General features: G+C 52.7%; 3 protein-coding genes across 3 annotated transcripts in view; all 3 read left to right on the plus strand.

Annotated features, from left to right (window-relative positions):
* The window catches only part of LOC121107787 (zinc finger protein 707-like), a 45,309-nt gene that overhangs the window by 2,734 nt on the left and 18,163 nt on the right, over positions 1-24,412 (plus strand). The window lies entirely within an intron of this gene.
* LOC112531035 (zinc finger protein 100-like) lies at positions 700-23,577 on the plus strand. The gene is made up of 13 exons (XM_046904741.1): positions 700-975; positions 1,166-1,292; positions 1,903-2,013; positions 2,093-3,089; positions 7,530-7,573; positions 9,314-9,459; positions 11,765-11,806; positions 11,997-12,123; positions 12,735-12,845; positions 12,955-14,120; positions 18,706-19,018; positions 19,629-19,739; positions 19,819-23,577. Exons 1-13 carry the CDS (start codon positions 952-954, stop codon positions 20,817-20,819), a joined length of 4,320 nt encoding a protein of 1,439 aa, XP_046760697.1. The 5' UTR covers positions 700-951; the 3' UTR covers positions 20,820-23,577.
* The window catches only part of LOC121107776 (zinc finger protein 485-like), a 40,594-nt gene continuing 32,203 nt past the window's right edge, over positions 16,022-24,412 (plus strand). The window contains exon 1 of the mRNA XM_040653884.2: positions 16,022-16,587. The gene's annotated coding sequence lies outside the window, so the exon portion shown is untranslated. The remainder of the gene's footprint in view (positions 16,588-24,412) is intronic.

Consider the following 24,412-nt stretch of genomic DNA (forward strand, 5'->3'; position numbering starts at 1 on the left):
TGGCTGCCAGTGGAGACTGAGGCCAAGAACTCATTCAGTACCTCAGCCTTCTCTTCATCCGTTGAGGCCACTTCTCCTTTTGCATTTTGCAAAGGAGGTCAACAGTAAAACCCCGTAAGTGTGGCCTAAAGGACTGTGGGTGAGAATGAGAGATCTTTGTTTTTTGTCCAAATATGTTATAACATCAGAACTTCCAGCCTGTGCCGCAGCAGAAAAGGAGTATTGGGGAACGTCGGTGGTTTTTGGTTCACGGAGGTCAGCAGCTGCATGAAGTACATGCACAGCAGCCTCCCTGTTTCTGTGGGGGTTGGGAACAGCGTTTTGTGGCAATGTATGATTGCAGAGTGAATGTGTGACATACGTTTCTCACCTGGGAGCCAACAGTGGCTTTGGCAGTTTGATACGCAACAGTCGCTTCCATTTCCATTGGTAATCCTAACACTGCTGCCGGAACTGCACGCTCAGCTTCCCAGAACCGAGTTGGATTGACACTGGCTCAAGGAGTCCCAAGGCTCAGAGTGCTCCCACATCATACCTAACCTTCTCAACCCACGAAGGTGAGGAGCCTGGACATGGCTGGGTCCACTCCGGGTCCCTGGCTTAGCCAAGGCTTTATGTGGGAGGAATCCTATGTTCCCAGTCACACTAAGGCATAACCTTAGAGAAACTCACAAAGCTCCAAAGTAACCACGAGTGTCTTACAGAAGATCTGTATCAAGAAGGAATCTCGACATCAAGCTGCGAGGGATCTCTGTGCAGCTGTGACCTCGAGAGCCATCCCTGCTTGAGTCGCAGATCTGTCGTGCAGCGCGCTGCTGTGCAGGAGAGCTCGAGGGGTGCTTGGGCTGCTCCCTGTTTTGGGGTGAGATGACCCTTTCTCTTGTCCCTGCAGACTCCAGTTCAACTTGGGCCTTCCAGGCGTGATCATCCCTGGCTGCAGGAGAGCAGCAAATGGCCACAGCACATCCGTGTCAGGTAGGGGCTGTGGGAAGCAGGCAGGAGAGGCCAAGGGGCGAGGGATGTGAATGCAGGGGGAGAGGGAGGTGCCCTCAGCCAGCATGCGTGTGCTGGGGCCGGAGAAGCGGCTGGGACGGGAGTTTGTGTCGTGTGCGAGCTGCTTCCCTGGGCCTTGGCTGTTCCCAGCAAGGAGCCTCTTTGCTTGCAGGAGCCCGTGAGCTTTGCGGAGGTGGCCGTGTATTTCAGCAGGGAGGAGTGGGCGCTGCTGGACCCTGCGCAGCGAGCGCTCTACCGGGACGTGATGCTGGAGACGTACCAGTGCGTGGCCTGGCTGGGTGAGGGCTTTGCTGCCTTTCCTCCTCGTTAGGGCTCCATGGGCTGTGCAGGATGAGCCTCTGCATGCCGGGTCTTGAATAACTGCCATGCAGTTACATATTGAGTAACACCACAGTGACAGCACAAAGGAAACACAGAGTAGCATGAGTTTCAGGAGGCCTTCTTGTGCTCAGCACTGTGATAAAAGCCTCAGAGTCAGTGCTGGCTAGTAAGCAGCAGCAGGAAGGGGGATGATCAGATTCCTGCAAACAGCCCTTGTGTTGCTGCACTGTATGAGGCAACCAGCTACAGATGCTGGACGACTTGCTGGTTACTCCTTTAGAATTTAGGATTTTCCATTCAATTGCCATAAATATTTTGATGCCATGCTCACTGATATATTGTAAGCAAGTAAGCATGCTGTTGTAAAGTTAATTTTAAAGCAAATATTCCTTCATAATTTCCAGAGATGTAAAAGCTTTCTTTGCTCCAAAGGCAGTTGTGGCCCCACTGTCATTCAGGCCCAAATGGTGCTTTCTCCGTGGGGAGGGACACACAGAGGAGATGTTGAACAGTCACTGTGCCGCAATGATGGAAATGCTCTCATCTCCCCTGTTTCTGTCATTGAAGCTTCACTTCCAGCCCCCAAACCCGGGCTGATCTCCCTGCTTGAAGGAGGGGAAGACCCCTGGATCCCAGATGTGCGTAGCCCGGAGGCCGTGCCAGGAGACCTAAGCCCAGGTGAGGCGGTGGATCAAAAGGAAAGCTGGGGAATATTTGGGGCACCGTGTGCTATTTCTGGGTTTCCTCTGTCATCCAGGTGGAGATGAGATCACAAAACCAAAGGAGAATCTGCAGGAAGTCAGTGTGGTCCGGAGGCAGTGGGGTAATGTCTCTGTGGGAATAAGCAGAAGGGATGTCCAAGGGGGCCTGAAGCAAGGAGAACACTTCAAGCAGCCACTGGGAAACTATCCAGGAAAGAGAGCAAGGAACCCGCTGGAACTCAGTGCAGGTCAACAGCAGCCTGAAGAGGCCAGGAAGAGGGAAGTACGCCAGAAGAAAAAACACAACTCAAGCAATGAGTGTGCGAAAAGCGCTAAAAGGTATTCCAGACTCGTTAAAAACCATCACGTACGCTCAGGGGAGAGACTGTACAAGTGCTCTGCTTGTGGAAAGAGCTTCAAATGGAGAGCCCACCTTACAGTACATCAACGCATCCACACGGGAGAGAGACCGTTTAAGTGCTCAGAGTGTGGGAAGTGCTTCAGCAGCAGTTCCAACCTCATTGTCCACCAGCCCATCCACACAGGAGAGAGACCCTACAAGTGCTCTGAGTGTGGGAAGAGCTTCAAAAGAAGTTCCCACCTCATCAGCCACCAGCACGTCCACACAGGAGAGAGACCCTTTAATTGTCCCGAATGTCCAAGGAGCTTTAAACACAGTTCCGCACTTTACTCCCACCAGTTTATCCACACAAGAGAGAGACCCTACAAGTGCCCTGATTGTGGGAAGAGCTTCAGAAGTAGTTCTGCCCTCACCTCCCACCAGAGCATCCACTCAGGAGAGAGACCCTTCAAGTGCTCTGAGTGCTCGAGGAGCTTCAAAAGGAGTTCCCACCTCACCTACCACCTGCACATCCACACAGGAGAGAGACCCTACAAGTGCCCTGAGTGTGGGAAGGGCTTCAAAAGCAGTTCCAATGTCATCCGCCACCAGCGCATCCACACAAGAGAGAGACCCTACAAGTGCCCTGAGTGTGGGAAGAGCTTTAGAAGCAGTTCTAGACTCAACTCCCACAAACAAGTACACAGAAGAAAGTGACTATAGAAGCGTGTTATGGTTTAGCCCAGCAGGCGGCTCAGCACCACGCAGTAGTATTCTCCCTCCTCCCCTCCCTTAGGGATGGAGGAGAGAACAAAAAAACCACCCCGTGAAGCAGAACTTGTAGGTTGAGATGAAGCTTTTTACTGAGAGAGAGAAGAGGACAAGGATAAATGTTATGGCAATGTGCCTATATATGAATGATGTGACAAGTGACGCACCGGGAACTGCTCTGCTTTCTGCCAGAGGCTCCAAGTGGGGCCGTTCTCCCCGGCTGCTGTGTGGACTGAATCTCTTACGTCTTGTCCTGTCTGGACTGGCCCGTGGGCTACCGCATGACCCATTGCCTGTTTAATTTGTTCAAAGGCTGTTGCTGCTCCGGCCCCACGTGAAATGGGTCTTCTTCCAGATCACATCATAGAGAGGGTTTACAGTCAGACCGTAATCCAGACAGTGCATTCTTCAGAGACCCCCAGCACCTGAGAACGCTTGCGTTTCCTTTTTGCTGGTTGGAGGAGACAGAGCAGTTATTGTATTGACCACATCCACGGGGATCTGACGACATCCATCTTTCCATTTGACTCCTACGAACAGAATCTCCAGTGCAGGTCCCTTGACTTTGCTTTGCTTTATGGCAGAACTGGCTTTCAAGAAGTTTTGAATTATTTTCTTCCCTTTCTCAAAAACGACTTCTGCTGTGTTGCCCCACGCGATGATGTGGTCAGTGTACAGCAGGTGTTTAGGAGCTTCCCCTGTTCCAGTGCAGTCTGGGTCAGCCCACGACAAACGGTAGGGCTGTGTTTCCACCCTTGGGCAGTCGATTCCAGGTGTATTGCACGCCCCTCCAAGTGGAAGCACGTGGAGGCCTGCACGATGCTGCCCGAGGGATTGAGAAAAGCACATCAGTGGCATAGCGCGTGACTGCCTTTGACTCCAGTTCATACGGCAGCTCTAGCACACCTGGCACAGCAGTGCTGCGGTGCGACTTCATTTGGGCCAATGGCCTGAGTATTACACCTGGGGTATGACAGCGCCTCTGCTGTTTGAAGCAACATGAGCACCAAGCAGAGTTATTACCGGACACCAGCTTGCCCTGGAGAATCTAACTTGGTAGGTCCATGTGCTCAGTAGCTGGACAGAACGTGTTTTTGGACAATCAAGCGTACAGGTTCAGCAAGTATCCAGGGCAAGACATATTGCTGTTAAAAGAACACGGGGTGTGAGGGATGTTGAACGGAACTGGAGGAGAATGCTGCATCACCATCCACAATGCCACCACTACCGTAACCAAGGCCATTTGACATCACTGCCAAAATCACCGGGATGCACGGGTGGGGGAAATGGCTTGTGAATATCAGTCTTAGGATATGGTGTGGGTTTTTGTTTCTCATGGTAGGCCTTCCCATCTCTCTTCCTTTTTGCCTGCTAAGCCCTATGTGCAGTGAAGGAGACCTCAGAATGTTTGAGCCGTGGGTTGGTGTGTGGGGTGAGAGGTGAGCACCTGTTAATGTGAGGCGGAACAATGCCCTGAGAGACAATGAAGTCACAGGGAGGAGCTGAGTGGCCCTTCCCTTAACTGGACTGATGTATCAGCCAATGCTGGAAGAGTCCAGAACAACACCCCAGAACTGGTCAAGTTTCAGGAGAGGGCCTGGCGTGACTTCCTCTGATTTGGATATAGTCCAGTGTCTAGGACAGGAGGCAACTCCAATTCCAAGTAGGGGCTGATGGTATCTCATCTTTTTCCTTTGGTATTATAACTAGGTGCTGGGGGGAGGTTGGGTTTGCCCTACCTCTGCTGCTGGCCCTGCTTCAAGGTGCTGCTGCTTCCACTCTGTGCCACGTGGAGCATCCCCATCAGCAGGCTTGGTGCTGGATCCAGGACTGGTGATCTCCCTGCCCCCTTTAATTTCTCTTCTTCCTTTTCTTTCTTTTTCTCTTCTTGTTTTTCCTAACTCAAGGCATACTTGGCGTTCCTGGAAACCATACCGCTTAGACAAATAAAATGGGGAGAAGGTGGAAACGTAGGATAAATGTTTTGTAGACATCTCCCAATAAAGTGGTTCTTTTCTTTCTACCTGTGTATGATTCCTGAGTGTTGGTTCCCCTTCATCTAACTGGAGGGGCTGTGAATCTGCTCACCTCTACCTACATTCACATGCAGGGCGTGACAGTGTTGAATGAACAACAGAAAGGAGGTGTGTGGAAAAGGACGATGCAAGTGATTCTTTCTGCACAAGCTGACAGCTCAAGCTTTGCCTCCAAGGTTTGTAATTACAAAGGTTGACTTTTCTGCTCTTCTGGGAAACTGGGATGAAATTATCCACTTTGAAAGTGCCTGCACCTGTGCTCTTAGGAGCTGCCTCTTAACAAGTGACCAGCACTGATGGCCTACAGTGCCTAGGGCAAGTGATGCTGTTCCAGACATATCCCCTAATTCCTTAAAGAAGAATTGATTGGGATCATTGTCCTGGCTGGGTGGCATGTAGTAGGCAATCACTTTACTTCCTTGTCCCTTAATCGGAGCCCAGAGGCTCTCCACCACCTCACAGCCAACTGTAAGCTCCATGCAGAGCTCACGTGGGACACCGAGGGCACAGCCTTCTGCTGGCTGGATACAAGTGTTGGTTGAAGCAGACAGGACAAAGCCCTCCCTCCATGCCCCCCTGGGTGAACGCCCACCCCGAGAATGGCAGTCCCCCTCCTCCATGCCCCCATCTGAAATGCTCCTGTTCCTGCAGATGGGGCGCTGTGCTCACAACTCTGCAGGGACTCATGTCTGCAGCAGCAGGACTTTCCCCACAGCAGAGGGAAAGCAGGGAAGTTCAGGAGGAGAGGAAATAAAACAAGTTTTCTAACCCTTAGTGCAACTAAACACGATGTGTGACAAAACAGTGGGGGACATCAGCAGTTCAAGTGATTTTTCAGGGAGTAAAAGTGGAAAAACTTCTTCATTTTTATTTCCTGTTCAGGGAAAACCTGCTCATTGCTTCTGAGAACATGGTGATGTAAAACAAACAAACAAACAAACAAACACAAAATAGTGAGAATGCCTACTAAACTAAATGATACTTCCAACTAAAAGGAAAGAGAAGAGACGTGACTGATGCCACTTGACAGGAATTAGTGGATGCAGCTTAAAAGTAAACCATCCCAGCTCCTGGCTGGGCTGCTGCCTCCTGTTGCTGGGGATCCCCACCCCTCCCAGCTGCTAGTTTCCTCCCCACGCATTGGGCTCCTCCAACCCCCAGGGCCCTGCTGTACCTCTCCTGCACCAGACCAGGCCCCAGCTCCCTGGCATGGAGGAAGCAGCGCTCCTCGGTACTGCAATCATCATCTCCTTGCAGTTTGCTGGGACGTCAGGGAGCCTTCACAGAACCTCACCTGAGGACATGGGCAAGCTCCTGCTGGCTTCACTAGCTCACCAAAACCAGCCTCCACTTCCTGCAAACTGCATTCCAAGCACAGCAGCTTTAGCTGAGCCCAGCAAATGTGAAGGCCCTGCTGCAGGAGGTCTCGGGCACACCTTCCCAAGGTCAAAGCAAAACCCTTCATGCTCAAAAGGGATCACTTACAAGGCAAGCATGCATTGGAGAGCGCTCTGATATCCCAGTGCTGGGCAGGTGAGCTGCTTGCACACACTGTGTCTTTGAACTGCCTTCTGCTTCCAACACCGCCTGAAACTTGGGATGGTGCATTTAGGAAGAACAAGCTCAGCTTTCTGTGGGTCTACTGGAAACAACCGAGGCTTGGTGTCTCACAGCTGCCCCAAGCTCCTGATTAAAGCATTCAGGAAGAGCAGCAGAACCTACATGCAGCGCGGTTAGGAAGGATGATAGGGTTGTGTGAAAGAAATGGCTTCCCCAGAAGCAAGCAGTGGGCTGGAGTCGGCACCCAAACCAAAACCTGCTTGCACCTTTCCCTCTCCCCATTCCACATGCTGACATTCACTTTAAGAACAAGAAACAAGACTACAGTGAAGAAAGCTCCAGAACAACTCAGCTACTTTATTCACCCCCTTCCCTTTCCACTACCGATGATTCTCAGAAAACCTCCAGGAGCCACGTTACTGCTCTCCTGACCCTTCTCTCACGTTCATCAGTGCACTCAGAAAGTACAGGTTCACCACAAAAAGCCACAGGTGGTGTCCAGGCTGGGGCTTTGACTGAAGCTCTTCACGCGTTTGAGGCTCTGCAGGATCTGTATCTTTAGCGGCAGTGCTGGTAGGTAACAGGGCTGGAACTGCTTCTGAAGGTTCCCAGAGTCTTGGGGTGCTTCTACAGCCCCTGGGCTCTGTGGATGTGCTTGTGGGTGTTGAGTTGAGATCTGCGTTTAAAGCTCTTTGCACACTCCGGACACTGAAAGAATCTCTCCTGTGTGGATGCGCTGTTGGCGCTTCAATGCAGAACTGCTTTTGAAGCTCCTCCCACACACAGGGCACTGAAAGGGTCTCTCTTCTGCATGGATGTGCTGGTGGAAGGTGAGGTGGGAAGCCCTTTTGAAGCACTTGTGACAATCTTGTTATGTCACTGCTAAATCACTGCAGCATAGCTGTATTATATCCATAAATATAACACTGTTATCAGCATAGTGTCAAGTTTGCAAGTAACATATAAAGCAAAGGAGAACTGAACCGCTCCTCCCTGAATCAAAAACGACCAAAAAATATTCCACAGTATTTCTGGCAACACTGCTGGCTCACGTTCAGTCTAGCATCAATCAATACCCCCAGGTCCATTTCCTCTACAATAATGGCTCACATTGCTCAGGTAAGGAAGTGCAGAACCGGAAGGCGTTAATGGGATGGTACGCACACCTCAAATAAATGGGATGGCTTACTTGAAACAAACACAAAAATCAAACAACAAAACATCCTACCAAACGGAGAGTATTTTTTCTTCTCCTGAGAAGAGAGAGTATCTGACACCATTGCAGCCAAACCAGCCTGTGACAGTCAGACCACTGACACCAACTGCCATGCCTTTCTCACCAGACATCCAGCTAAACGCACTGCTTGGTGGTTCTGTGCCAGGGCTGTCTTCTCACCACAAGCTGCACATCACTCTGCTGAATGGCAGCACTACTGGTGTGAAAAGCTGTCCTAGAGAATCACGGGGCACTGGACAAATGGACCGCTGCCCAGGGGGGCGCTTGTGCCATCATCAGCACTGATTGGTGTGGATGCATTCCTGATGTTTCCAACATGGAATTCCTATGATGACACAGAAGGGGAACCAAATGGTTCGAATCTACCCGCTAATTGTGTCCACACAATCAGCCCAATCTCCATGGCTCTCCTTGCTCGAGGTGTTGAGGAGCTGTAAGGCATGCCTGACTGCCAAAGGGCAGATCTGTGCTGAGGAGCTTTGCAGTCTCCCAAAGCTGTTGTGGGATGGCTAAAGGACGTGGCAAAAGAGACTGGAGTGAGTTGTGAAAAAGGGAAGGCTATTGCCTGTGTGGTGGGAGTGTGGGAATTGAATGTTGTTCCCCAATCAGAACAAGATAAGAATTTGGTTAATTTCATGGCCTCTGCTACCATTTGGGTCCTTTATTACAATTAATACCTCTTTTCAGGGGTCTTTCTACTTTAGCAGGGTTCTCAGGTACTTTGCATTGCTCGTCCTCTAGATAAACCTTCCCCAATAACGCATACTCAGTATATAAGTAAAAGGCTATTGCTTGTGTGGTGGTAGGCCAGAAATGGGGAGGGGAGGGGAGGCGGTACCTCAACTCCTCCTCACTCAGATCCAGCCAACATCCCCCCACCCACACATTCCTTCCCCTCCCCCCACCGGGGAGAAGGTGCACGGCCCGGAGAACAAAGAGCAGTGCCCACAAGGGACGGGGCTGCCTGGCCGAGAAAGGACTGCTCAGCACGTGAGCGATAGGAGCCCGGAGATACAACTGGACGTACACAGACCCTCCTTAAGGAAGGCGGTGAGGTGCTTTTTGTTACCAATGAAACGCAACCAAATGCTGTGTGCCACTCTGCCCAAATCCAGCGGCCCGGCCCAGGCAGTCGTCCCAGCCCAACTGAGCCCGGAACTCCTCTTCCCTCACGGCCACGGACGGCGTGTCTTCCGGCGGGGCGGGACGGGACGGGACGGGACTCAGCCTTCGCTTGGCTCCGCTGCTCTGTGTCCCCCACGCCTCGCTCTGCCCTGCCCTGCCCTCCCCTCTCCTGCTCTCCTCTTCTCTCCTCCTCTCCCCTCCCCTGGAGGTCTCTCCGAGCGGCGCCTTTGGTGCTTTGTCGCCTCCCGGGCTGCTGCTCCCGGCTCATCCCGGGACAGCGCTCAGCCCTGTGGGCAGAGACGGAGCCGTCGGTGCCGCTTCCAGGAGAACGGCCGCCTCTTCCCAGCAGAGCAGGTGAGGCGGAGCGGGGCGGAGCGCGTCACCCTTTCCTCCCTCACTCCGTGGCAGCGTGGGCACGGCGTTTCCATTTGCCATCCATTTGGGTGCTGCTGGGGAGGAAGAGCGGAGGATCACACCATGGCCTGGGTTGGAAGGGACCTCGCGGTTCATGAAGCTCCAACCCCGCTGCTGCAATCAGGGCCACCAACCTCCACGTTTCATAGCAGCCCAGGCTGCCCAGGGCCCCATCCAGCCCGGCCTTGAACACCTCCTGGGATGGACGGGGCATCCACAGCCTCTCTGGGCAGCTGTTCCAGCACCTCACCGCTCTCAGAGTAAAGAACTTCCCCCTGACACCCAACCTGCAGCTGCCCTCCTTCAGCTTCAAACCATTTCCCCTTGTGCTGCTGTTATCTGCCCTTTCACAGAGTTGCCTCCCCTCCCGTCCTGTTTATGGGCTCCCTTTAGGTCCTGGAAGGCTGCAATGAGGTCATCCCACAGCCTTCTTTTCTCCAGGCTGAACAAGCCCAGCTCCCTCAGCCTGTGTTTGTAGCCCTCTGATCATCTTTTTGTCCCTCCTCTGCACCCTCTCCACCAGCTCTCTCTCCTTTGTGTACTGGGGGCTCCAGGCCTGCGCACAGTACTCCAGGTGGGGCCTCCGGAGGGCAGAGTAGAGAGGGACAATCAGCTCCCTGTCCCTGCTGGCCACCCGTTTTGTGCTGGAGCCCAGGATGACGTTTTATTTCCAAGCTGCAAGAGCACACAGCTGGCTCACGTGAAGTTTTTCATCCTTGAGGACCCCCAGGTCCTTCTCTGCAGGGCTGCTCTCCAAGACTGCTCCTCCCAGTCTGTATGTATGGGTGGGATTCCTCGGGCCCCAGTGCCAAACCTTGCACTTTGCGGTGTTGAACCTCATGAGGTTCACCCGGGCCCCCCTTTCAAGCCTGTTGAGGTCCCTCAGGATGGCATCCCTTCCTTCCACCGTGTCAACCGCAGCGCTCAGCTGGGTGTCTCCAGCAAACTTCTGCATTCAGTCTGATGAGGCGGTGTCGGACTTGCAGTCCGAGTTACAGTGGGGAGGGATTTACTCCCCCGGTCCCCAGCTGGAGGTTTAGGGATGCAGGGCTCAGGGAGGTGAGAAATACTGGAGTCCTGGCTGCCAGTGGAGGCTGAGGCCAAGAACTCATTCAGTACCTCAGCCTTCTCTTCATCCGTTGAGGCCACTTCTCCTTTTGCATTTTGCAAAAGAGGTCAACAGTAAAAGCCCCGTAAGTGTGGCCTAAAGGACTGTGGGTGAGAATGAGAGATCTTTGTTTTTTGTCCAAATATGTTCTAACATCAGAACTTCCAGCCTGTGCCGCAGCAGAAAAGGAGTATTGGGGAACGTCGGTGGTTTTTGATTCACGGAGGTGAGCAGCTGCATGAAGTACATGCACAGCAGCCTCCCTGTTTCTGTGGGGGTTGGGAACAGCGTTTTGTGGCAATGTATGATTGCAGAGTGAATGTGTGACATACGTTTCTCACCTGGGAGCCAACACAGGCTTTGGCAGTTTGATACGCAACAGTTGGTTCCATTTCCATTGGTAATCCTAACACTGCTGCCTGAACTGCACGCTCAGCTTCCCAGAACCGAGTTGGATTGACACTGGCTCAAGGAGTCCCAAGGCTCAGAGTGCTCCCACATCCGACGTAACCTTCTCAAGGCACAAAGGTAAGGAGCTTGGATATGGCTGGGTCCAGTCTGAATCCTATGTTCCCAGTCACACTAAGACATATCATTAGAGAAACTCACAAAGCTCCAAAGTAACCACGAGTCTAATACAGAAGATCTGTATCAAGAAGGAGTCTCGACATCAAGCTGCGAGGGATCTCTGTGCAGCTGTGACCTCGAGAGCCATCCCTGCTCGAGGGCAGATCCTGTCGTGCAGCGCGCTGCTGTGCAGGAGAGCTCGAGGGGTGCTTTTGCTGCTCCCTGTTTTGGGGTGAGATGACCGACTCCTTGCCTTGCTTTGTTTTTAGGCACGCAGTCCGTGTGCCCTCAGCTGTTGAAGTGAGTGTCAGCTATGAGTTCTCTCGGCCCCCTAGTTTGAGACAGCTTTGTGATGGTTCATCTCTTTGAGCCAGAGCGTTAGCAGTGCTGTTGCTGGTTGTCTTCCTGTGCCAGGCCTGGTGTGCCATCCCAGAGGCAGTGCCCTGCAGATGGGCTGGCGAGGGCTGAGCTGGGACAGGGACTGCTGCGTTGCCTGCCAGCTGCCCTGCCCTTTCTCTTGTCCCTGCAGGCTCCAGTTCAACTTGTGCCTTCCAGGCGTGATCATCCCAGGCTGCAGGAGAGCAGCAAATGGCCACAGCACATCGGTGTCAGGTAGGGGCTGTGGGAAGCAGGCAGGAGAGGCCAAGGGGCGAGGGATGTGAATGCAGGGGGAGAGGGAGGTGCCCTCAGCCAGCATGCGTGTGCTGGGGCCGGAGAAGCGGCTGGGACGGGAGTTTGTGTCGTGTGCGAGCTGCTTCCCTGGGCCTTGGCTGTTCCCAGCAAGGAGCCTCTTTGCTTGCAGGAGCCCGTGAGCTTTGCGGAGGTGGCCGTGTATTTCAGCAGGGAGGAGTGGGCGCTGCTGGACCCTGCGCAGCGAGCGCTCTACCGGGACGTGATGCTGGAGACGTACCAGTGCGTGGCCTGGCTGGGTGAGGGCTTTGCTGCCTTTCCTCCTCATTAGGTCTGCTTTGGGTGTGCTGAATGAGCCTCTGCATGCCGGGCCTTGAATAACTGCCATGCAGTTACATATTGACTAACACCACTGTGACAGCAACAAAGGAAACACAGAGTAGCATGAGTTTCAGGAGGCCTTATTGTGCTCAGCACTGTGATAAAAGCCCCAGAGTCAGTGCTGGCTCGTAAGCAGCAGCAGGAAGTGGGATGATCAGTTTCCTACAAACAGCCCTTGTGTTGTTGCATTGCATGGTGCCACCAGCTCCAACTAAGAGATGACTCGCTGGTTACTCCTTTAGAATTTAGGATTTTCCATTCAATTGCCATAAATATTTTGATGCCATGCTCACTGATATATTGTAAGCAAGTAAGCATGCTGTTGTAATGTTAATTTTAAAGCAAATATCCCTTCATAATATCTAGAGATGTAAAAGCTTTCTTTGCTCCAAAGGAAGCTGTGGCCCCAGTGTCATTCAGGCCCAAATAGTGCTTTCTCCATGTGGAGGGACACACAGTGGAGATGTTGAACAGTCACTGTGCCGCAATGATGGAAATGCTCTCATCTCCCCTGTTTCTGTCATTGAAGCTCCACTTCCAGCCCCCAAACCCGGGCTGATCTCCCTGCTTGAAGGAGGGGAAGACCCCTGGATCCCAGATGTGCGTAGCCCGGAGGCCGTGCCAGGAGACCTGAGCCCAGGTGAGTTGCTGGAGGGAGGGAAGGAGGAGGCTGGGGCTGGAAGAGTCCTCTCTGTCTGTGTTTTATTTTGGGCACCGTGTGCAATTTCTGGATTTCCTCTTTCCTCCAGCAGGAACTGGGATTACAGATATACTGGAGGATGTGCAGGAAAGTGGTGTGGCCGAAAGGCGGTGGGGCAGTGCCTGTGTGGGAGAAATCAGAAGGGATGTCCCAGGAGGCCTGGAGCAAGGTCAGGGTGAGCACATCAAGAAGGCACTGGGAGAGCATCTGGAAGAGAAAGGAAGGAGCCCACTGGACTTCAACATAGGTGAAAAGCAGGACGTAGAGCCCAGGAGCAAGGATGTGTGTCAGATGAAAAAGCAGAATCCATGCACTGAGTGTGGGAAAAGCTTGGAAATAAATTCCAGTGTCATTAACCACCAGTGCATGCACGCAACGCAGAGCCTGTACAAGTGCTCTGAGTGTGGGAAGAGCTTCAACAGCAGTTACAACCTTACCCGCCACCAACGCATCCACACAGGAGAGAGACCCTTTCAGTGCTCTGAGTGTGGGAAGGGCTTCAACAGCAGTTGCAACCTTACTTGCCACCAACGCATCCACAGAGAGGAGAGACCCTTTCAGTGCTCTGAGTGTGTGAAGTGCTTCAAACGCCGTTCTGACTTGAAGCAGCACCTGCGCATGCACAGACAGGAGAGACCCTTTCAGTGTTCCATGTGTGGGAAGAGCTTCAAAAGAAGATGCGAGTTAAAGCTGCACCAGCGCATCCACACAGGGGAGAGGCCCTGCAAGTGCTCTGAGTGTGGGAAGAGCTTCAGCAGAAGTTCCCACCTCACCTACCACCAACGCATCCACACAGGAGAGAGACCCTTTCAGTGTCCTGAGTGTGGGAAGAGCTTCAACAGCAGTTCCCATCTCACCTGCCACCAACGTATCCACAAAGGAGAGAAACCCTTTCAGTGCTCTGAGTGTGGGAAGGGCTTCAAAACGAAGTTTGAATTGAAGCTGCACCAGCGCATCCACACAGGGGAGAGACCATACAAGTGCTCTGAGTGTGGGAAGGGCTTCAAAAGCAATTCTAACCTCACCTGCCACCATCGCATCCACACAGGAGAGAGACCCTTTCAGTGTCCTGAGTGTGGGAAGAGCTTCAAACGCAGTTCTGAATTGAAGCAGCACCATCGCATCCACACAGGACAGAGACCCTTTCAGTGTCTGGAGTGTGCAAAGAGCTTTAAACGCAGATCTCATCTCAACACTCACAAGCGCACCCACAGAGCACAACGGCTGTAGAAGCTCCCCAAGACTCTGGGAACCTTCAGAAGCAGTTCCAGCCTCATTAGCGACCGGCACTGCCACAGAAGGTACAGATCCTGCAGAACCTCAAACTTGTGAAGAGCTTCAGCCAAAGCCCCACCCTGGTTACGACCTGTGGCTTTGTGTTTTGAACCTTACAAATCCCTTGAGTAGAGGATGAGCTCTGCAGCCAAAATCCTTCTTCTTCTCTGCTGCTCTTCTTTCTCCTCTTCGGATGCGAATTCTGCATGTTGCTCTCTGTCAGCTGCAGTCAAGGTGTTGAGCGGACACTCAAAGGAGAGTCCAGAGTGGGATGTGTCACAGCCACTGGAAACCCTCTGCCAGGTGGCACGTTTCTGCCAGGGCAGTGTGCAAGGACAGTCACCTCTTATCTCCCCTGTAGAAACTCACCTGCATAGGTGGGATTGCAATTCCTAGGATGACACAGATGGGGAACCAAATGGTTCGAATCTACCCGCTAATTGTGTCCACAGAATCAGCCCAATCTCCATGGCTCTCCTTGCTCGAGGTGTTGAGGAGCTGTAAGGCATGCCTGACTGCAAAAGGGCAGATCTGTGCTGAGGAGCTTTGCAGTCTCCCAAAGCTGTTGTGGGATGGCTAAAGGACGTGGCAAAAGAGACTGGAGTGAGTTGTGAGAAAGGGAAGGCTATTGCCTGTATGGTGGGAGTGTGGGAATTGAATGTTGTTCCCCAATCAGAACAAGATAAGAATTTGGTTAATTTCATGGCCTCTGCTACCATTTGGGTCCTTTATTACAATTAATACCTCTTTTCAGGGGTCTTTCTACTTTAGCAGGGTTCTCTGGTACTTTGCATTGCTCGTCCTCTAGATAAACCTTCCCCAGAAACGCATACTCAGTATATAAGTAAAATAGTATATACATACATATAGATATAGATATATCCATCGAGATTAGGTAGATGGAGTAAGTTATAAGCACAAAGACTGAAGCTCCTGTCTGTCCAGCTTTCTGAAACACATCTGGGCCTTCAGTTAAAGGCCAGGTAGACGTAATAGATATCTTTGCAAATCACAAACCCCTTGATGTTGGAAAACTGCTAGCTTTTGGTGCTGGATAGACAGGGCCTGAGCAACAGAGAATTAAAGGAGAAGTTGAACAATTAACAGCATACATATATATGCCAGTAACAACTTATGTATAGACTGCATGAAAAAAAAATATATGTCACACACATTGCAAGAACGTCCTGCACAAATTAAAAGGACAACTCCTTAGGGAGTGCCTGAAGAACATATTGAGGAACATCTGGCACCTCCCTCCATACTCTTTGTCTAACAAAGACTCTGAAGAAAATCACCACATCAGTACGAATGAGAAGGGTACTGAGACATGTTAGAGACAAAAGGACTGCTACTGACTGACACCACATGACACACGAATTAACAAGTGATTAACAAATGTAAACCTTTTGATAAGATTGTGAACCTGGAGGACCCAGCCAGTGGGGAAACAGGGGAGGGAAGGGGTGGGGGGAGGGGGGGGCGGAACAAGGTACAAAAGCTGTCATGTCTGTCCCCATAAGCACTCTCTTCTGCTTGTGGGATGCCTGCCACTGCAATTGGGAATAAAATCTGCATTCTCAGAGATACTGTCCTGACAAAGTTATTTGGATATTAACAAAAATTGGCCAGAAATGGACACAAGAGGGGAGGGGAGGGGAGGGAAGGGAAGGGAAGGGAAGGGAAGGGAAGGGAAGGGAAGGGAAGGGAAGGGAAGGGAAGGGAAGAGAAGGCGGTACCTCAACTCCTCCTCACTCAGATGCAGCCAACATCCCCCCACCCGCACATTCCTTCCCCTCCCCCCACCGGGGAGAAGGTGCACGGCCCGGAGAACAAAGAGCAGTGCCCACAAGGGACGGGGCTGCCTGGCCGAGAAAGGACTGCTCAGCACGTGAGCGATAGGAGCCCGGAGACAGAACTACACGTACACAGACCCTCCTTAAGGAAGGCGGTGAGGTGCTTTTTGTTACCAATGAAACGCAACCAAATGCTGTATGCCACACTGCCCAAACCCAGTGGCGGCCACCCGCCCGGCCAGCGGCCCAGCCCCGCCGGTCGTCCCAGCCCAACTGAGCCCGGAACTCCTCTTCCCTCACGGCCACGGACGGCGTGTCTTCCGGCGGGGCGGGACAGGACGGGACGGGACGGGACTCAGCCTTCGCTTGGCTCCGCTGCTCTGTGTCCCCCACGCCTCGCTCTGCCCTGCCCTGCCCTCCCCTCTCCTGCTCTCCTCTTCTCCCCTCCCCTCCCCTCTCCTGGAGGTCTCTCCGAGCGGCACCGTTGCCGCTGTGTCGCCTCCCGGGCTGCTGCTCCCGGCTCATCCCGGGACGGCGCTCAGCGCTGTGGGCAGAGACGGAGCCGTCGGTGCCGCTTCCAGGAGAACGGCCGCCTCTTCCCAGCAGAGCAGGTGAGGCGGAGCGGGGCGGAGCGCGTCACCCTTTCCTCCCTCACCCCGTGGCAGCGTGGGCACGGCGTTTCCATTTGCCATCCATTTGGGTGCTGCTGGGGAGGAAGAGCGGAGCATCACACCATGGCCCGGGTTGGAAGGGACCTCGCGGTTCATGAAGCTCCAGCCCCGCTGCTGCTATCACGGCCACCAACCTCCACGTTTCATAGCAGCCCAGGCTGCCCAGGGCCCCATCCAGCCCGGCCTTGAACACCTCCAGGGATGGACGGGGCATCCACAGCCTCTCTGGGCAGCTGTTCCAGCACCTCACCACTCTCAGAGTAAAGAACTTCCCCCTGACACCCAACCTGCAGCTGCCCTCCTTCAGCTTCAAACCATTTCCCCTTGTGCTGCTGCTATCTGCCCGTTCACAGAGTTGCCTCCCCTCCCCTCCTGTTTATGGGCTCCCTTTAGGTCCTGGAAGGCTGCAATGAGGTCACCCCTCAGCCTTCTTTTCTCCAGGCTGAACAAGCCCAGCTCCCTCAGCCTGTCTTTGTAGCCCTCTGATCATCTTTTTGTCCCTCCTCTGCACCCTCTCCACCAGCTCTCTCTCCTTTGTGTACTGGGGGCTCCAGGCCTGCGCACAGTACTGCAGATGGGGCCTCCGGGGGGCAGAGTAGAGAGGGACAATCAGCTCCCTGTCCCTGCTGGCCACCCGTTTTCTACTGGAGCCCCGGATACCATTTTGTTTCCAAGCTGCAAGAGCACACAACTGGCTCACGTGAAGTTTTTCATCCTTGAGGACTGCCAGGTCCTTCTCTGCAGGGCTGCTCTCCAGGACTGCTCCTCCCAGTCTGTATGTATGGGTGGGATTCCTCGGGCCCCAGTGCCAAACCTTGCACTTTGCGGTGTTGAACCTCATGAGGTTCACCCGGGCCCCCCTTTCAAGCCTGTTGAGGTCCCTCAGGATGGCATCCCTTCCTTCCACCGTGTCAACCGCAGCGCTCAGCTGGGTGTCTCCAGCAAACTTCTGCATTCAGTCTGATGAGGCGGTGTCGGACTTGCAGTCCGAGTTACAGTGGGGAGGGATTTACTCCCCCGGTCCCCAGCTGGAGGTTTAGGGATGCAGGGCTCAGGGAGGTGAGAAATACTGGAGTCCTGGCTGCCAGTGGAGACTGAGGCCAAGAACTCATTCAGTACCTCAGCCTTCTCTTCATCCGTTGAGGCCACTTCTCCTTTTGCATTTTGCAAAGGAGGTCAACAGTAAAAGCCCCGTAAGTGTGGCCTAAAGGATTGTGGGTGAGAATGAGAGATCTTTGTTTTTTGTCCAAATGTGCTGTAACATCAGAACTTCCAGCCTGTGCCGCAGCAGAAAAGGAGTATTGGGGAACGTTGGTGGTTTTTGGTTCACGGAGGTCAGCAGCTGCATGAAGTACATGCACAGCAGCCTCCCTGTTTCTGTGGGGGTTGGGAACAGCGTTTTGTGGCAATGTATGATTGCAGAGTGTGTGTTTGACATACGTTTCTCACCTGGGAGCCAACACTGGCTGTGGCAGTTTGATACGCAACAGTCACTTCCATTTCCATTGGTAATCCTAACACTGCTGCCGGAACTGCACGCTCAGCTTCCCAGAACCGAGTTGGATTGACACTGGCTCAAGGAGTCCCAAGGCTCAGAGTGCTCCCACATCATACCTAACCTTCTCAACCCACGAAGGTGAGGAGCCTGGACATGGCTGGGTCCACTCTGAGTCCCTGGCTTAGCCAAGGCTTTATGTGGGAGGAATCCTATGTTCCCAGTCACACTAAGACATAACCTTAGAGAAACTCACAAAGCTCCAAAGTAACCACGAGTGTCTTACAGAAGATCTGTATCAAGAAGGAATCTCGACATCAAGCTGCGAGGGATCTCTGTGCAGCTGTGACCTCGAGAGCCATCCCTGCTTGAGTCGCAGATCTGTCGTGCAGCGCGCTGCTGTGCAGGAGAGCTCGAGGGGTGCTTGGGCTGCTCCCTGTTCTGGGGTGAGATGACCCTTTCTCTTGTCCCTGCAGGCTCCAGTTCAACTTGTGCCTTCCAGGCGTGATCATCCCAGGCTGCAGGAGAGCAGCAAATGGCCACAGCACATCCGTGTCAGGTAGGGGCTGTGGGAAGCAGGCAGGAGAGGCCAAGGGGCGAGGGATGTGAATGCAGGGGGAGAGGGAGGTGCCCTCAGGCAGCATGCGTGTGCTGGGGCCGGAGAAGCGGCTGGGACGGGAGTTTGTGTCGTGTGCGAGCTGCTTCCCTGGGCCTTGGCTGTTGCCAGCAAGGAGCCTCTTTGCTTGCAGGAGCCCGTGAGCTTTGCGGAGGTGGCCGTGTATTTCAGCAGGGAGGAGTGGGCGCTGCTGGACCCTGCGCAGCGAGCGCTCTACCGGGACGTGATGCTGGAGACGTACCAGTGCGTGGCCTGGCTGGGTGAGGGCTTTGCTGCCTTTCCTCCTCGTTAGGGCTCCATGGGCTGTGCAGGATGAGCCTCTGCATGCCGGGTCTTGAATAACTGCCATGCAGTTACATATTGAGTAACACCACTGTGACAGCACAAAGGAAACACAGAGTAGCATGAGTTTCACGAGGCCTTCTTGTGCTCAGCACTGTGATAAAAGCCTCAGAGTCAGTGCTGGCTCGTAAGCAGCAGCAGGAAGGGGGATGATCAGATTCCTGCAAACAGCCCTTGTGTTGTTGCACTGTATGAGGCCACCAGCTCCAGCTGCTGGACGACTTGCTGGTTACTCCTTTAGAATTTAGGATTTTCCATTCAATTGCCATAAATATTTTGATGCCATGCTCACTGATATATTGTAAGCAAGTAAGCATGCTGTTGTAAAGTTAATTTTAAAGCAAATATCCCTTCATAATTTCCAGAGATGTAAAAGCTTTCTTTGCTCCAAAGGCAGTTGTGGCCCCACTGTCATTCAGGCCCAAATGGTGCTTTCTCCGTGGGGAGGGACACACAGTGGAGATGTTGAACAGTCACTGTGCCGCAATGATGGAAATGCTCTCATCTCCCCTGTTTCTGTCATTGAAGCTTCACTTCCAGCCCCCAAACCCGGGCTGATCTCCCTGCTTGAAGGAGGGGAAGACCCCTGGATCCCAGATGTGCGTAGCCCGGAGGCCGTGCCAGGAGACCTAAGCCCAGGTGAGGCGGTGGATCAAAAGGAAAGCTGGGGAATATTTGGGGCACCGTGTGCTATTTCTGGGTTTCCTCTGTCATCCAGGTGGAGATGAGATCACAAAACCAAAGGAGAATCTGCAGGAAGTCGGTGTGGTCCGGAGGCAGTGGGGTAATGTCTCTGTGGGAATAAGCAGAAGGGATGTCCAAGGGGGCCTGAAGCAAGGAGAACACTTCAAGCAGCCACTGGGAAACTATCCAGGAAAGAGAGCAAGGAACCCGCTGGAACTCAGTGCAGGTCAACAGCAGCCTGAAGAGGCCAGGAAGAGGGAAGTACGCCAGAAGAAAAAACACAACTCAAGCAATGAGTGTGCGAAAAGCGCTAAAAGGTATTCCAGACTCGTTAAAAACCATCACGTACGCTCAGGGGAGAGACTGTACAAGTGCTCTGCTTGTGGAAAGAGCTTCAAATGGAGAGCCCACCTTACAGTACATCAACGCATCCACACGGGAGAGAGACCGTTTAAGTGCTCAGAGTGTGGGAAGTGCTTCAGCAGCAGTTCCAACCTCATTGTCCACCAGCCCATCCACACAGGAGAGAGACCCTACAAGTGCTCTGAGTGTGGGAAGAGCTTCAAAAGAAGTTCCCACCTCATCAGCCACCAGCACGTCCACACAGGAGAGAGACCCTTTAATTGTCCCGAATGTCCAAGGAGCTTTAAACACAGTTCCGCACTTTACTCCCACCAGTTTATCCACACAAGAGAGAGACCCTACAAGTGCCCTGATTGTGGGAAGAGCTTCAGAAGTAGTTCTGCCCTCACCTCCCACCAGAGCATCCACTCAGGAGAGAGACCCTTCAAGTGCTCTGAGTGCTCGAGGAGCTTCAAAAGGAGTTCCCACCTCACCTACCACCTGCGCATCCACACAGGAGAGAGACCCTACAAGTGCCCTGAGTGTGGGAAGGGCTTCAAAAGCAGTTCCAATGTCATCCGCCACCAGCGCATCCACACAAGAGAGAGACCCTACAAGTGCCCTGAGTGTGGGAAGAGCTTTAGAAGCAGTTCTAGACTCAACTCCCACAAACAAGTACACAGAAGAAAGTGACTATAGAAGTGTGTTGTGGTTTAGCCCAGCAGGTGGCTCAGCACCACGCAGTAGTATTCTCCCTCCTCCCCTCCCTTAGGGATGGAGGAGAGAACAACAAAAAAAAAAAAACAAAAAAAAACACCGGTGAAGCAGAACTTGTAGGTTGAGATGAAGCTTTTTACTGAGAGAGAGAAGAGGACAAGGATAAATGTTATGGCAACGTGCCTATATATGAATGATGTGACAAGTGACGCACCGGGAACTGCTCTGCTTTCTGCCAGAGGCTCCAAGTGGGGCCGTTCTCCCCGGCTGCTGTGTGGGCTGAATCTCTTACGTCTTGTCCTGTCTGGACTGGCCCGTGGGCTACCGCATGACCCATTGCCTGTTTAATTTGTTCAAAGGCTGTTGCTGCTCCGGCCCCACGTGAAATGGGTCTTCTTCCAGATCACATCATAGAGAGGGTTTACAGTCAGACCGTAATCCAGACAATGCATTCTTCAGAGACCCCCAGCACCTGAGAACGCTTGTGTTTCCTTTTTGCTGGTTGGAGGAGACAGAGCAGTTATTGTATTGACCACATCCACGGGGATCTGACGACATCCATCTTTCCATTTGACTCCTACGAACAGAATCTCCAGTGCAGGTCCCTTGACTTTCTTTTGCTTTATGGCAGAACTGGCTTTCAAGAAGTTTTGAATTATTTTCTTCCCTTTCTCAAAAACGACTTCTGCTGTGTTGCCCCACGCGATGATGTGGTCAGTGTACAGCAGGTGTTTAGGAGCTTCCCCTGTTCCAGTGCAGTCTGGGTCAGCCCACGACAAACGGTAGGGCTGTGTTTCCACCCTTGGGCAGTCGATTCCAGGTGCATTGCACGCCCCTCCGAGTGGAAGCACATGGAGGCCTGCACGATGCTGCCCGAGGGATTGAGAAAAGCACATCAGTGGCATAGCACGTGACTGCCTTTGACTCCAGTTCATATGGCAGCTCTAGCACACCTGGCACAGCAGTGCTGCGGTGCGACTTCATTCGGGCCAATGGCCTGAGTATTACACCTGGGGTATGACAGCGCCTCTGCTGTTTGAAGCAACATGAGCACCAAGCAGAGTTATTACCTGACACCAGCTTGCCCTGGAGAATCTAACTTGGTAGGTCCATGTGCTCAGTAGCTGGACAGAACATGTTTTTGGACATTCAAGCGTACAGGTTCAGCAAGTATCCAGGGCAAGACATATTGCTGTTAAAAGAACACGGGGTGTGAGGGATGTTGAACGGAACTGGAGGAGAATGGTGCATCACCATCCACAATGCCACCACTACCATAACCGAGGCCATTCAAAACACGAAGGAAATCACCAAAAAGCCTGGAGAGCTCTTTCAAGTGATGCAGCCAAGAGACTGATTTGATGGACTGATCCCCTGGCCGTGGATCACATCACTGCCAAAATCACCGGGATGCACGGGTGGGGGAAATGGCTTGTGAATGTCAGTCTTAGGATATGGTGTGGGTTTTTGTTTCTCATGGTAGGCCTTCCCATCTCTCTTCCTTTTTGCCTGCTAAGCCCTATGTGCAGTGAAGGAGACCTCAGAATGTTTGAGCCGTGGGTTGGTGTGTGGGGTGAGAGGTGAGCGCCTGTTAATGTGAGGCGGAAAAATGCCCTGAGAGACAATGAAGTCACAGGGAGGAGCTGGGTGGCCCTTCTCTTAACTGGACTGATGTATCAGCCAATGCTGGAAGAGTCCAGAACAACACCCCAGAAATGGTCAAGTTTCAGGAGAGGGCCTGGCGTGACTTCCTCTGATTTGGATATAGTCCAGTGTCTAGGACAGGAGGCAACTCCAATTCCAAGTAGGGGCTGATGGTATCTCATCTTTTTCCTTTGGTATTATAACTAGGTGCTGGGGGGAGGTTGGGTTTGCCCTACCTCTGCTGCTGGCCCTGCTTCAAGGTGCTGCTGCTTCCACTCTGTGCCACGTGGAGCATCCCCATCAGCAGACTTGGTGCTGGATCCAGGACTGGTGATCTCCCTGCCCCCTTTAATTTCTCTTCTTCCTTTTCTTTCTTTTTCTCTTCTTGTTTTTCCTAACTCAAGGCATACTTGGCGTTCCTGGAAACCATACCGCTTAGACAAATAAAATGGGGAGAGGGTGGAAACGTAGGATAAATGTTTTGTAGACATCTCCCAATAAAGTGGATCTTTTCTTTCTACCTGTGTATGATTCCTGAGTGTTGGTTCCCCTTCATCTAACTGGAGGGGCTGTGAATCTGCTCACCTCTACCTACATTCACGTGCAGGGCGTGACAGTGTTGAATGAACAACAGAAAGGAGGTGTGTGGAAAAGGACCTTCCAAGTGATTCTTTCTGCACGAGCTGACAGCTCAAGCTTTGCCTCCAAGGTTTGTAATTACAAAGGTCGTCTTTTGTGCTCTTCTGGGAAACTGGGATGCAGTTCTCCACTTTGAAAGTGCCTGCACCTGTGCTCTTACGAGCTGCCTCTTAACAAGTGACCAGCACTGATGGACTACAGTGCCTAGGGCAAGTGATGCTGTTCCAGACATATCCCTTTATTCCTTAAAGAGGAATTGATTGGGATCATTGTCCTGGCTGGGTGGCATGTAGCAAGCAACCACTTTACTTCCTTGTCCCTTAATCAGAGCCCAGAGGCTCTCCACCACCTCACAGCCAACTGTAAGCTCCATGCAGAGCTCACGTGGGACACCGAGGGCACAGCCTTCTGCTGGCTGGATACAAGTGTTGCTTGAAGCAGACAGGACAAAGCCCTCCCTCCATGCGCCCCTGGGTGAACGCCCCCCCTGAGAATGGCAGTCCCCCTCCTCCATACCCCCCTCTGAAATGCTCCTGTTCCTGCAGACGGGGCGCTGCGCTCACAGCTCTGCAGGGACTCAGGTCTGCAACAGAACATTGGGGGAAATCAGCAGTTCAAGTGATTTTTCAGGGAGTAAAAGTGGAAAAACTTCTTCATTTTTATTTCCTGTTCATGGAAAAGCTGCTCATTGCTTCTGAGAACATGGTGATGTAAAAAAAAAAACAGAATAGTGAGAATGCCTTTTGGGGGAACCTAAAAGGAGAGAGGAGACATATCACTGATGCCACTTGACAGGAATTAGTGGGTGCAGCTTAAAATTAAACCATCTCAGCTCCTGGCTGGGCTGCTGCCTCCTGTTGCTGCGGATCCCCACGCCTCCCAGCTGCTAGTTTCCTCCCCACGCATTGGGCTCCTCCAACCCCCAGGGCCCTGCTGTACCTCTCCTGCACCAGACCAGGCCCCAGCTCCCTGGCATGGAGGAAGCAGCGCTCCTCGGTACTGCAATCATCATCTCCTTGCAGCTTGCTGGGACGTCAGGGAGCCTTCACAGAACTGCAACGCAGGACATGGGCAAGCTCCTGCTGGCTTCACTAGCTCACCAAAACCAGCCTCCACTTCCTGCAAACTGCATTCCAAGCACAGCAGCTTTAGCTGAGCCCAGCAAATGTGAAGGCTCTGCTGCAGAAGGGCCAGCACATTGCTCAGACACTCCTTCCCAAGGTCAAAGCAAAAACCTCCAAGGACAAAGGGGAGCTCTCATATGGACTAACATGGATTTTTTTTAC

Source organism: Gallus gallus, chromosome 29 (genome assembly GCF_016699485.2).
Source record: "Gallus gallus isolate bGalGal1 chromosome 29, bGalGal1.mat.broiler.GRCg7b, whole genome shotgun sequence".
NCBI classification, from domain to species: Eukaryota; Metazoa; Chordata; class Aves; order Galliformes; family Phasianidae; genus Gallus; species Gallus gallus.